The sequence below is a fragment of the Dendrobates tinctorius genome, unplaced genomic scaffold, assembly GCF_039654945.1.
Source record: "Dendrobates tinctorius isolate UK_male_01 unplaced genomic scaffold, ASM3965494v1 ptg000116l, whole genome shotgun sequence".
In the NCBI taxonomy this organism is placed as follows: Eukaryota; Metazoa; Chordata; class Amphibia; order Anura; family Dendrobatidae; genus Dendrobates; species Dendrobates tinctorius.
The window spans coordinates 26243779-26256984 of NW_027361784.1; the positions used below are offsets into that span (position 1 = coordinate 26243779).

A 13206-nucleotide genomic window follows, 5' to 3' on the forward strand; every position below is an offset into this window, starting at 1 on the left:
ACTCCACAGTGAACCTATCCTGGTAGCGGCGCTTGTTTTCGCAAAGAGGGGCGTGGCGTCAGGAAACTTAACCAATCATATCCTTTTGTGACTTCCCGCGCTCAAACTGAACAGTAGTGATGAGGTGCACATCCGCCGAGGATGTGGCGTAGCTGAAGGCGTTAAGTCCATCCAGACGGACTGGACGTTGGACAAAGCGTTGTTTATCGAGGGGGAACCTTATAGAAAACTGTGACTCGTCTTGGTAGGACGAGGTTTGGTGTCCTTGGGCCAGGCGAAGGGGGAAAGAGGCCCAGCGGCGGAGGGATCTAGGTTCAGTACCGCGGTTCTTGTGAGGAAAGTTTGTGGCGCCAGAATTTAGAACTTGGAAGTGTTCGCGGTGAGAAGATGGTGCAGCTCCGGAGCTCGTCAGCCGCCAAGGCCGCTCCCGCACCGGTGTGTGTGGAGGATTCCCTGCTGGACTCCAGCACCGAGTTCTTCAGCCTGGAGTCTGCGCGGGCGAAATACACCAGAGGCTCCCAGAGCGCCCGCAGCGACCCCGGCCGGGGCAAGACGGAGCGCCGCCCGGTGAGTGAGGTAGGCAGGGACGAGCTGTGTGCGCAGAGTGCTGCCCGATAATCCGGCCCTGTGTGTGTATATAGAGGGACTGGCGGTGCCCGATAATCCGGCCCTGTGTGTGTATATAGAGGGACTGGCGGTGCCCGATGATCCGGCCCCGTGTGTGTGTGTATATAGAGTGACTGGCGGTGCCCGATGATCCGGCCCCGTGTGTGTGTATATAGAGGGACTGGCGGTGCCCGATGATCCGGCCCCGTGTGTGTGTGTATATAGAGGGACTGGCGGTGCCCGATGATCCGGCCCCGTGTGTGTGTATAGAGGGACTGGCGGTGCCCGATGATCCGGCCCCGTGTGTGTGTGTATATAGAGGGACTGGCGGTGCCCGATGATCCGGCCCCGTGTGTGTGTGTATAGAGGGACTGGCGGTGCCCGATGATCCGGCCCCGTGTGTGTGTGTGTATAGAGGGACTGGCGGTGCCCGATGATCCGGCCCCGTGTGTGTGTGTATATAGAGGGACTGGCGGTGCCCGATGATCCGGCCCCGTGTGTGTGTGTGTATAGAGGGACTGGCGGTGCCCGATGATCCAGCCCCGTGTGTGTGTGTATATAGAGGGACTGGCGGTGCCCGATGATCCAGCCCCGTGTGTGTATATAGAGGGACTGGCGGTGCCCGATGATCCGGCCCCGTGTGTGTGTGTATATAGAGGGACTGGCGGTGCCCGATGATCCGGCCCCGTGTGTGTGTGTATATAGAGGGACTGGCGGTGCCCGATGATCCGGCCCCGTGTGTGTGTGTATATAGAGGGACTGGCGGTGCCCGATGATTCGGCCCCGTGTGTGTGTGTGTGTGTGTATATAGAGGGACTGGCGGTGCCCGATGATCCGGCCCCGTGTGTGTGTGTATATAGAGGGACTGGCGGTGCCCGATGATCCGGCCCCGTGTGTGTGTGTGTGTGTATATAGAGGGACTGGCGGTGCCCGATGATCCGGCCCCGTGTGTGTGTGTATATAGAGGGACTGGCGGTGCCCGATGATCCGGCCCCGTGTGTGTGTGTATATAGAGGGACTGGCGGTGCCCGATGATCCGGCCCCGTGTGTGTGTGTATATAGAGGGACTGGCGGTGCCCGATGATCCGGCCCCGTGTGTGTGTGTATATAGAGGGACTGGCGGTGCCCGATGATCCGGCCCCGTGTGTGTGTGTATATAGAGGGACTGGCGGTGCCCGATGATCCGGCCCCGTGTGTGTGTGTATATAGAGGGACTGGCGGTGCCCGATGATCCGGCCCCGTGTGTGTGTGTATATAGAGGGACTGGCGGTGCCCGATGATCCGGCCCCGTGTGTGTGTGTATATAGAGGGACTGGCGGTGCCCGATGATCCGGCCCCGTGTGTGTATATAGAGGGACTGGCGGTGCCCGATGATCCGGCCCCGTGTGTGTGTATATAGAGGGACTGGCGGTGCCCGATGATCCGGCCCCGTGTGTGTGTATATAGAGGGACTGGCGGTGCCCGATGATCCGGCCCCGTGTGTGTGTGTATATAGAGGGACTGGCGGTGCCCGATGATCCGGCCCCGTGTGTGTGTGTATATAGAGGGACTGGCGGTGCCCGATGATCCGGCCCCGTGTGTGTGTGTGTATATAGAGGGACTGGCGGTGCCCGATGATCCGGCCCCGTGTGTGTGTGTATATAGAGGGACTGGCGGTGCCCGATGATCCGGCCCCGTGTGTGTGTGTATATAGAGGGACTGGCGGTGCCCGATGATCCGGCCCCGTGTGTGTGTGTATATAGAGGGACTGGCGGTGCCCGATGATCCGGCCCCGTGTGTGTGTGTATATAGAGGGACTGGCGGTGCCCGATGATCCGGCCCCGTGTGTGTGTGTATATAGAGGGACTGGCGGTGCCCGATGATCCGGCCCCGTGTGTGTGTGTATATAGAGGGACTGGCGGTGCCCGATGATCTGGCCCCGTGTGTGTGTATATAGAGGGACTGGCGGTGCCCGATGATCCGGCCCCGTGTGTGTGTGTGTATAGAGGGACTGGCGGTGCCCGATGATCCGGCCCCGTGTGTGTATATAGAGGGACTGGCGGTTCCCGATGATCCGGCCCCGTGTGTGTGTGTGTATATATATAGAGGGACTGGCGGTGCCCGATGATCCGGCCCCGTGTGTGTGTGTATATAGAGGGACTGGCGGTGCCCGTTGATCCGGCCCCGTGTGTGTGTATATATAGAGGGACTGGCGGTGCCCGATGATCCGGCCCCGTGTGTGTGTGTATATAGAGGGACTGGCGGTGCCCGATGATCCGGCCCCGTGTGTGTGTGTATATAGAGGGACTGGCGGTGCCCGATGATCCGGCCCCGTGTGTGTGTGTGTGTGTGTGTGTGTATATAGAGGGACTGGCGGTGCCCGATGATCCGGCCCCGTGTGTGTGTGTGTATATAGAGGGACTGGCGGTGCCCGATGATCCGGCCCCGTGTGTGTGTGTGTATAGAGGGACTGGCGGTGCCCGATGATCCGGCCCCGTGTGTGTATATAGAGGGACTGGCGGTTCCCGATGATCCGGCCCCGTGTGTGTATATAGAGGGACTGGCGGTTCCCGATGATCCGGCCCCGTGTGTGTGTGTGTATATATATAGAGGGACTGGCGGTGCCCGATGATCCGGCCCCGTGTGTGTGTGTATATAGAGGGACTGGCGGTGCCCGTTGATCCGGCCCCGTGTGTGTGTGTGTGTGTGTATATATAGAGGGACTGGCGGTGCCCGATGATCCGGCCCCGTGTGTGTGTGTGTGTATATAGAGGGACTGGCGGTGCCCGATGATCCGGCCCCGTGTGTGTGTGTATATAGAGGGACTGGCGGTGCCCGATGATCCGGCCCCGTGTGTGTGTGTGTGTGTGTGTGTGTGTGTGTGTGTGTGTATATAGAGGGACTGGCGGTGCCCGATGATCCGGCCCCGTGTGTGTGTGTGTGTGTATATAGAGGGACTGGCGGTGCCAGATGATCCGGCCCCGTGTGTGTGTATATAGAGGGACTGGCGGTGCCCGATGATCCGGCCCCGTGTGTGTGTATATAGAGGGACTGGCGGTGCCCGATGATCCGGCCCCGTGTGTGTGTGTATATAGAGGGACTGGCGGTGCCCGATGATCCGGCCCCGTGTGTGTGTGTGTGTGTATATAGAGGGACTGGCGGTGCCCGATGATCCGGCCCCGTGTGTGTGTGTGTGTGTGTGTGTATAGAGGGACTGGCGGTGCCCGATGATCCGGCCCCGTGTGTGTATATAGAGGGACTGGCGCTGCCCGATGATCCGACCCCGTGTGTGTATATAGAGGGACTGGCGCTGCCCGATGATCCGGCCCCGTGTGTGTATATAGGGGACTGGCGGTGCCACCCGATGATCCGGCCCCGTGTGTGTGTGTATACGGGGGACTGGTTCTCAAGTCCTCAGACAGTTTTTTTTTTTTTTTTTTTTCTTCTGTTCTCCATGCTTGGTGTGGCACACAGACACAAAATGTAAAGATTGTGTCTTCCCTTTTATTTGGTTTCAGGTGTGATTTTCATATTTCCTACACGTTACTTGCCACAGATGAGTTTGACCGAGCATCACATGCTTGAAACAAAGTTGTTTACCCAAATTTAGAAAGTGCCAGCAATGTTGTTAAGCCCATTTTTGAGTTTGTGTGAAATTGTGTCCAGTTTGCCATTTTTTTGTGTTCTAATATACACACAGGCAAAAAGTGTAATTACAATAATATTCTGGAAACATTTCAAGGGTGCCAACACATGTGACTGGCTATGCCTCTTGACCCGACCCCTTTAGTGTAAATATGTGACTGACGGTGCCCCCTGACCCACAGCAGCCCCCTTGTATACAAGGGAGGAGGACCGTATGTTAGCTGATCGCTGGCCACGTTGACAATAGAGGGAAGATTAATGGTCGCTGCAAATATTTCTGTTGATCATTTGCCAATGGTTTAGCTGAGTTCACACGTGGCGTTTTTTTCGCGTTTCCAACCGCGCGATTTTGCCGTGAAAACGCGAAAAATAAGCATCCCATGCATTCCTATGGGATTCCGGAATTCTGTGCTAATGCTGTGGTTTTTACCGCGGCATGCTCATTAATTTTGCGGAATCGCGGCGATCCCGCACTCAGGAATGCATTGTTCCGCTTACTTCCCGCATGTGGCAGTGCAGACCATGCGAAAATTAAGCAGAACATTTGCGGATGGTACCCACGGTCCGGAGGAGAGGAGACTGTCCTCCGGGCTGTGGGTACCATATCCCTGTAAAAAATAGAATTTAAAATAAAAAATATTGTTCTCACTTTCAGACGTCCCGCGCAGCCTTCCCGCCTCTCTCCACGCTCCCGGTCCCAGTAAGCCTTTGCGAGCGATGACATCCGTTCTCGCGGGATCGCGAAGTCTCGTGGTCATTCGCGCGACGTCATCGCAGTAATTATCGCAAAGGATTACCGGGAGCGTGGAGAGAGGCGGGAAGGCAGCGCGGGACGTCGGAAGGTGAAAATAACAATATATTTTTTTTTATTATTTGCATTCTATCTTTTACTATTGATGTCGCATAGGTCACTATGTTTGACGAGTGTGACCAACCTGTCAATCAGTTCTCCAAGCGATGCCCCGGATCGCTTGGATAACGCTAGCAATTCTGCAAGCTAATTACGCTTGCAAAATACAAGTTTTCCGCGGGAATTTAAATTGCGATTTTTCCCGCGGAATGGAATTCTGGAATTCTCGCGTGAATTTCCACGAGACTTCTGCTACGTGTGAACCCAGCCTTAATGTATATTCTGTGTGCATAGATTTGTCATGGAAGCAGAGCTCTTGTCTGGTGTCATCAATGAATCACTCCATAGCAGCACATTCGTAGCAGCCTCAGCTGTTTGGGTAGTTGTTTTTTTATGCTGCTGTTCCCTTTATGAAACGTCTTTGCAGATTTCTGGGGTTATTTGTAGCTACATTTGCAATCAAAATTATTTACCTCCATTGCATGTTCAGTATATTAACAATATTTACAAACTTTCTGCCTTTTTTCCAATAAACCAATTGAGGCTATGTGCACACACTGCGGAATCACCTGCGGGTTTTTCCCCGCGGAACCGCAGGTAAAGTGACCTGCGGTTTGGTCTGCAGTTTTGCCATGCGGTTTCACACCTCTACTATGTTAAAGGTGTGAAACCGCAGCGGAATCCGCAGAAACAGTTGACATGCTGCGGTTGATAAACAGCAGCAAAACCACACGGAAAAAAACGCAGCGTGAGCATTGCGGTTTTGAAAACCCATAGGGTTACATGGTACTGTACCATGTCTGCGGAACTGCTGCGGTTCCGCAGGGCCAAAACCGCAGCGTGTGCACATAGCCTAAAGGTACTGTCACACTTAGCCATGTACCAGCGATCGCGACCAGCGATATGACGCAGTCAGGATCGCTGGTACATCGCTAAGTGGTCGCTAGTGAGCTGCCACACAGGCAGATCTCACCAGGGACATCGCTGGGGACGGAGGTCGCTACTTACCTGTCACACTAGGCGATCCTGACATCCGCCCGCCTGGCTCCACGCTCGTCTCTCCACAGGAAGCTGACGACGAGAAACAGTCCAGGACGTTCTCGCGCGATCAGCGATAACCAGTGGGGGAGCGGGTCGTTGGTAAGTATCAGACATAGCGATATCGCTATAACGTCACAAGTTATAGCGATATTGCTTGCGATATCGCTTAGTGTGACAGGCCCTTAATGGTAACAATGTTAATGGGTCAACACAAAACAAATTTATTATTTACAGCGCTGACCCTTATTTTTCCAAGCTTCTGCCCTGGCAGCTGGGTATCAGCTGGGCTTAATACTAACTGATAACTGTCCATTCTTTTCTAATCAGTGCTTGAAGTTGACCACAATTTCTGTGTATTTGTTTGTCCTCTGCTTTATCATGATTGATCACGTGTTTACAATGGACGGCTTGAGTTAAGATGAGATGATAGGGGAAGTTTTCTTTCTCCATGGACCCAAAATTTCCATATATTATTCACTGAGCCACTAAAGCTGGAGTCACACATAACAACTTACTAGCGATCCCGACAACGATATCAACGTGTCAGGATTGCTGGTGAGCTGTCACACAGACAGCTTCACCAGCGATCAGCACAGCGACGCCGAGCGCGCGGCGTCGCTGTGTTCATTAGTTACCAGCGCGCTGATGCAGGGAGCTGGTATCTATCGTACACATCGGGTATCCAAGGGACGTGCGTCCCTTGGATACCCGATGTGTACGTTAGTTACCAGCTGATCGCTGGTCTCTTGCCTGTCACACGTAGCGATGCGTGCTGGCCAGTGGGAGATCAGCGACAAAAGAAATGTCCAGAGGTTTATTGCAGCGATACCGGCAGGTGGGCTGATCGCTGTCACACGCAGCGATCTCGCTAGCGAGATTGCTATGTGTCACGGGGCCCTTAGTTATCACTTTTGTTTTGTGACCTGGTCTCCATCACGCTAGAAAAATCTTTTTGGACAGAGATGAGTAGATGTAAAGTGGTGCAGAACCGTGGAGCACTTTATGGGTGAAAGTGATATTGTTTTGTACTCTGTAGCAGATAAGTAACCAGTGCAATGACTGGCACAGGGTGGAGGCATCAGTGTAGTGTCTGGACAGCAATAATTCAGGTTTCTGTGTTCTGAGAGATTGAAAATGTGATCGTTTAGTAAGTGGCAGACTGATATAGAACTGTAGTTTTCCAGACGAGTACACATCAGAGCAACAGTAAGGCCCCCCGCACGTGTATGCAGTGCAAGAAACTCGCGCATCAATACCCGTAACTGCCGCCGCCACTCGGGACCGTAATGTGTGGCTGCATAGAAATACATGCAGCCGCACACTCCGGTCCCGAGTGGCGGCGGCAGTGCCGGGTATTGATTTGAGGGACTCGCGTGAGTTTCTCGCATTACGCACACACAAGTGTTATCCCGGCCTAAGTGCTTTTATAGACTGAAACGTAAGAAAAAGTTGGTTTCTTGCAATGTTTTTGAGGTGCAGGCAACATGAGTGATTGGATATAGGGAGTAAAAGAAAGATCTAAATCCAATAACTCCAGGACAGCGAGCTATTGGGAATTATGGATGAACCATCCATAGAAATGGCAGTGTCTGATTTAGGCAGGTTAGTCTAGGGAGGAAACACAAGAGCCATAATTTTTTTTTTTTTTTTTTTTGGCATATTGCTTTCCTTTTTCTCTTCTAGTATCAGTTGCTGTTTGTGGCCTCACATTCCTGGTAATAGCAGAGACGATTCATCAATTGGGCACAAAGTCAAACGTCTTATTTTTCTGTCTTGAACTGGTTTTTGCAACTTTTTGAAGCCAAAAGTTGTACATTTTGTAAAATGGCACAAATTGTGAAGATATACAGTGCCTTGTGAAAGTACTCGGCCCCCTGGAACTTTTCAACCTTTTCCCACATATCATGCTTCAAACATAAAGATAGCAAATGTATATTTTTGCTGAAGAATCAACAAGTGGGACACAATTGTGAAATTGAACAAATTTTATTGTTCATTTTAAATTTTTTGTTAAATTCAAAAACTGAAAAGTGGGGCGTGCAATATTATTCGGCCCCTTTAACTTAATACTTTGTTGCGCCACCATCATTTTGTACATTGAGAGACTGAAATTCTTGCCCATTCTTCCTTGGCAAACAGCCCGAGCTCAGTGAGGTTGGATGGAGATCGTTTGTGAACAGCAGTTTTCAGCTTTTTCCACAGATTCTCGATTGGATTCAGGTCTGGACTTTGAGTTGGCCATTCTAACACCTGGATACATTTATTTGTGAACCATTCCATTGTAGATTTTGCTTTGTTTGGGATCATTGTCTTGTTGGAAGACAAATCTCCGTCCCAGTCTCAGGTCTTTTGCAGACTCCAACAGGTTTTTTTCAAGAATGGTCCTGTATTTGGCTCCATCCATCTTCCCATCAATTTTATCCATCTTCCCTGTCCCTGCTGAAGAAAAGCAGGCCTAAACCATGATACTGCCACCACCATGTTTGACACTGGGGATGGTGTGTTTAGGGTGAATGAGCAGTGTTGCCTTTATGCCAAACACATCGTTTGGCATTGCTGGCAAAAAGTTCAATTTTGATTTCATCTGACCAGAGCACCTTCTTCCATATGTTTGGTGTGTCTCCCAGGTGGCTTGTTGAAAACTTTAAATTACACTTTTTCTGGATATCTTTGAGAAATGGCTTTCTTCTTGCCACTCTTCCATAAAGGCCAGATTTGTGCAGTGTACGACTGATTGTTGTCCTATGGACAGACTGTCCCACCTCAGCTGTAGATCTCTGCAGTTCATCCAGAGTGATCATGGGCCTCTTGGCTGCATCTCTGATCAGTCTTCTCCTTGTTTGTGATGAAAGTTTAGAGGGACGGCCGGGTCTTGGTAGATTTGCAGTGGTTTGATACTCCTTCCATTTCAATATGATCGCTTGCACGGTGCTCCTTGGGATGTTTAAAGTTTTGGAAATCATTTTGTATCCAAATCTGGCTTTAAACTTCTCCACAACAGTATCACGGACCTGCCTGTTGTGTTCCTTGGTCTTCATGATGCTCTCTGTGCACCAAACAGAACCCTGAGACTATCACAGAGCAGGTGCATTTATACAGAGACTTGATTACACACAGGTGGATTATATTTATCATCATAAGTCATTTAGGATAACATTGGATCATTCAGAGATCCACAATTAACTTCTGGAGTGAGTTTGCTGCATTGAAAGTAAAGGTGCTGAATAATATTGCACGCCCCACTTTTCAGTTTTTGAATTTACCCAAAGATTTAAAATAAGTTATAAATTTCGTTCAACTTCACAATTGTGTCCCACTTGTTGTTGATTCTTCACCAAAAAATTTACATTTAGTGTCTTTATGTTTGAAGCATGATATGTGGGAAAAGGTTGAAAAGTTCCAGGGGGCCAAATACTTTTGCAATGCACTGTACTGGTAAATTTAAAAACTCCCAAGTGGTAGGAGGTGAGTGGAGTTGTGCTAAAGTTTGTGACTTTTCTAAAAGTCTCAATTGTTGAATCAAGCAAAAATATATGGAATTGGTAAACTCTGCTCTGGTAAACTCTGCTCACACAGCAGAAAACAAACAAAAAGCAGTGAGCAAATACAGAATACTAAAGACTTCATGTAGAACGAATTGGATGCAAACAAACGGAAAAAAGCACGTAAGCAGAATTTTCCTGCGCAAAACTGGACTCCTTCGCAGGAAATCCACATTTCTCTATTGCTTCATTGGGGTCACAGAGACCATGGGTGTATGCTGCTGCCACTAGGAGGTTGACACTATGTACAGAAAAAGGTTAGCTCCTCCTCCACAGTATACACCCCACCAACCGGCACTATTTTCCTCAGTTTACCTTAGTGTCAGTAGGAGGTGGACACGGGTCTTTCATTAGACCCATTTCTACCTCAATGTGCGTCGTTCCTTTTCACGTTTCCGGAGGGATTCAGAGTGAATGGTCATGTCTGCAGAGACTTTGAAGACTTAGGTAAGAAAGTGAAAGAACTGGGAGCGCAGGTGGTCTTCTCTTCCATCCTCCCAGTGGATGGCCATGGAACAAGGAGGTGGAATAAGATTCTGCAGGTGAACAACTGGCTACGTCGATGGTGCCGTCAGCAACGATTTGGATTTCTGGATCACGGAGTGAACTACTTATACGATGGACTACTTGCTAGAGATGGGGTGCACCTTACGAAGACTGGTAAGCATGTATTTGGAAGTCGCCTTGCTACACTTGTAAGGAGAGCTTTAAACTAGAACAACATGGGAAGGGAAGCAAAAGACCAGAAAAAGCCATACACCTGACAAATGCTATTGAGAACTCTGCTATTAGAAGTGGAAAGGAAGAACAAAGACGAAAGAATCTAATTAATAAAAATATTGGAGAAAGAGAAAGCAATCACAAACTAAAATGTTTCTATACTAATGCACAAAGCATGGGCAACAAACAAGGAGAATTGGAACTACTAACACAGGAAAAGAAATGATGTCATTGGAATAACTGAAACTTGGTGGGACAATACACATGATTGGAATACAAGACTAGAAGGATACAACTTATTTGCAAGAAACAGACTTGATAAACGAGGAGGGGGTGTCGCATTGTATGTTAGAAACGTGTATATCTGCACAGAGATTGAAGCTTCAGAGACTGGGAGTTCTGTGGAAACTGTTTGGGTAAGAATACAAGGACAGAACAATGGAAAGGACACCATTGTAGGCATTTACTACAGGCCGCCTGTGCAAGCTGGAGCTTTGGATGAACTCTTTATGCATCAAATGGCCAAGTTCTCCAAAAAATATGACATAGTTGTCATGGGAGATTTCAACTATCCAGACATTTGTTGGGAATCTCTCTCAGGCAAAACTAACAGGTCAAGGAAATTCTTATCCTCTCTTGCTGACAACTTTATCTTCCAAAAGGTAAGGGAGAAAACAAGGGGAACTGCTACCTTGGATCTAATCCTTATAAACAGGGAGGAAATGGTTGAGGAGGTAAAAGTGGCTGGGACCCTAGGAGGTAGCGACCATGCTATTTTAGAATTTTGGATAACTAGAGGCGGAAGACCTGTGAAGACTCAGACGTCAAGGTTAGATTTCAGAAAGGCAGATTTTAAGGGATTCAGAAAGAGAATTGGAGGGATCCAATGGCTGGATATCCTTAAAGACAAAAATGTCCAGGAAGGATGGGAAATCTTGAAAAATGAAATTCTCAAAGCACAGTTGTTAACAATTCCGAAAAGAGGGAATAATAGGAAGCAGTTAAGGAAACCAGGATGGATGAACACAGAACTTAAGCACATGCTAAAAAGGAAGAAAAAAATGTTTATAAAATGGAAAGAGGGAGGCATATCTAAAGAAGAATATAATGCTGTCTGCAGTACCTGCAGGGCACAAATCAGATTATCTAAAGCTGAAAATGAATTGAGGCTTGCAAGAGATGTCAAAAGCAATAATAAAGGATTTTGGGGATATGTCAAAAGTAAAAGAAAAGTCAAAGATGCTATAGGATTTTTACAGGATGAAAATGATGAAATGGTAAGACAGGATGTTGAGAAGGCTGAACTTTTAAATTCCTATTTTGCATCTGTTTTCTCTCAGAAAGGAAATGTAACATCAACTGTTATTCACTGTCCTATTAAGGGAATAGAAGAATCCAGGATATCTATAAACAGAAAGATAGTGAGGAAACACTTAGCTAGCCTAAATGAATTCAAGTCTCCAGGTCCAGATGAATTACACCCCAGAGTACTGAAGGAGATAGCAGAAGAAATTTTTGAACCCCTCTCTATAATCTTTGAAAATTCTTGGAGAACAGGAGAAGTGCCAGAAGACTGGAGAAGAGCAAATGTTGTTCCTATCTTCAAAAAGGGGAAGAAGGTGGACCCAGGTAACTATAGGCCGGTGAGTCTGACTTCTATACCAGGAAAGATCTTTGAACAAATTATTAAACAACATGTATGTCAATACCTGGATAAGAATGAAGTGATTAAACAGTCAGCATGGGTTTGTAACTAATAAGTCATGTCAGACTAACTTAATTTCCTTCTATGACGGTATCACTGATTGGGTGGATCAAGGAAATGCTGTAGATATAGTATATCTTGACTTCAGCAAAGCATTTGACAAAGTCTCTCATACAATCCTTATTGAAAAAATGACTAAGTATGGAATGGACAAGGCAACTGTTAGGTGGATTCATAACTGGCTTAGTGATCGGACCCAAAGAGTGGTCGTAAATGGCTGCACATCCAGTTGGAAGAATGTCTCAAGTGGGGTACCACAGGGCTCTGTCCTGGGCCCTGTATTGTTCAACATCTTTATCAACGATTTAGATGAAGGCATTGAGGGTAAACTGATTAAATTTGCTGATGACACAAAGCTAGGAGGGATAGCTAATACTAGAGAAGAGAGAGAGAGGATTCAAAAAGATTTAAATAAACTGGAGAAGTGGGCAGCAACAAACAGAATGGTTTTTAACAGGGAGAAATGCAAAGTACTACATCTGGGCAATAAAAATGGAAAAAGCATATATAGAATGGGAGGAATAGGGCTAAGTGACAGCACATGTGAAAAAGACTTGGGTATACTAATAGATCACAGACTGAATATGAGTCAACAGTGTGATGCAGCAGCAAAAAAGGCAAATGCAATTCTAGGATGTATTAACAGAAGCATACAGTCTAGATCACGTGAAGTCATTATTTCCCTCTACTCCTCTTTGGTCAGACCTCATCTGGAATATTGTGTCCAGTTTTGGGCAGCACATTTTAAAAAAGACATCAACAAACTGGAGCAAGTTCAGAAAAGAGCGACCAGAATGGTGACCGGTCTGCAAACCCTGTCTTATGAGGAAAGGTTGCAGGATTTGGGAATGTTTAGTTTGCAAAAGAGAAGACTGAGAGGAGACTTAATAGCTGTCTACAAATATCTAAAGGGCTGTCACATTGTAGAAGGATCAACTTTATTCTCATTTGCACAAGGAAAGACTAGAAGCAATGGGATGAAACTGAATGGGAGGAGACACAGATTAGATATTAGAAAAAACTTTTTGACAGTTAGAGTGATCAATGAGTGGAACAGG

At 48.1% G+C, this 13206-nt stretch overlaps 1 protein-coding gene across 3 annotated transcripts in view; it reads left to right on the forward strand.

Annotated features, from left to right (window-relative positions):
* Positions 1 to 77: 77 nt before the first annotated feature.
* Positions 78 to 13206, forward strand: part of ATAD2 (ATPase family AAA domain containing 2) — a 78383-nt gene continuing 65254 nt past the window's right edge. Inside the window, exon 1 of one of the 3 annotated variants that reach the window (XM_073590289.1) lies at positions 78 to 576. In XM_073590289.1, coding sequence (XP_073446390.1) covers positions 388 to 576 — 189 coding nt within the window. In that variant the 5' untranslated portion in view covers positions 78 to 387. The remainder of the gene's footprint in view (positions 577 to 13206) is intronic. The other 2 variants (XM_073590287.1, XM_073590288.1) reach the window with 2 other exon arrangements.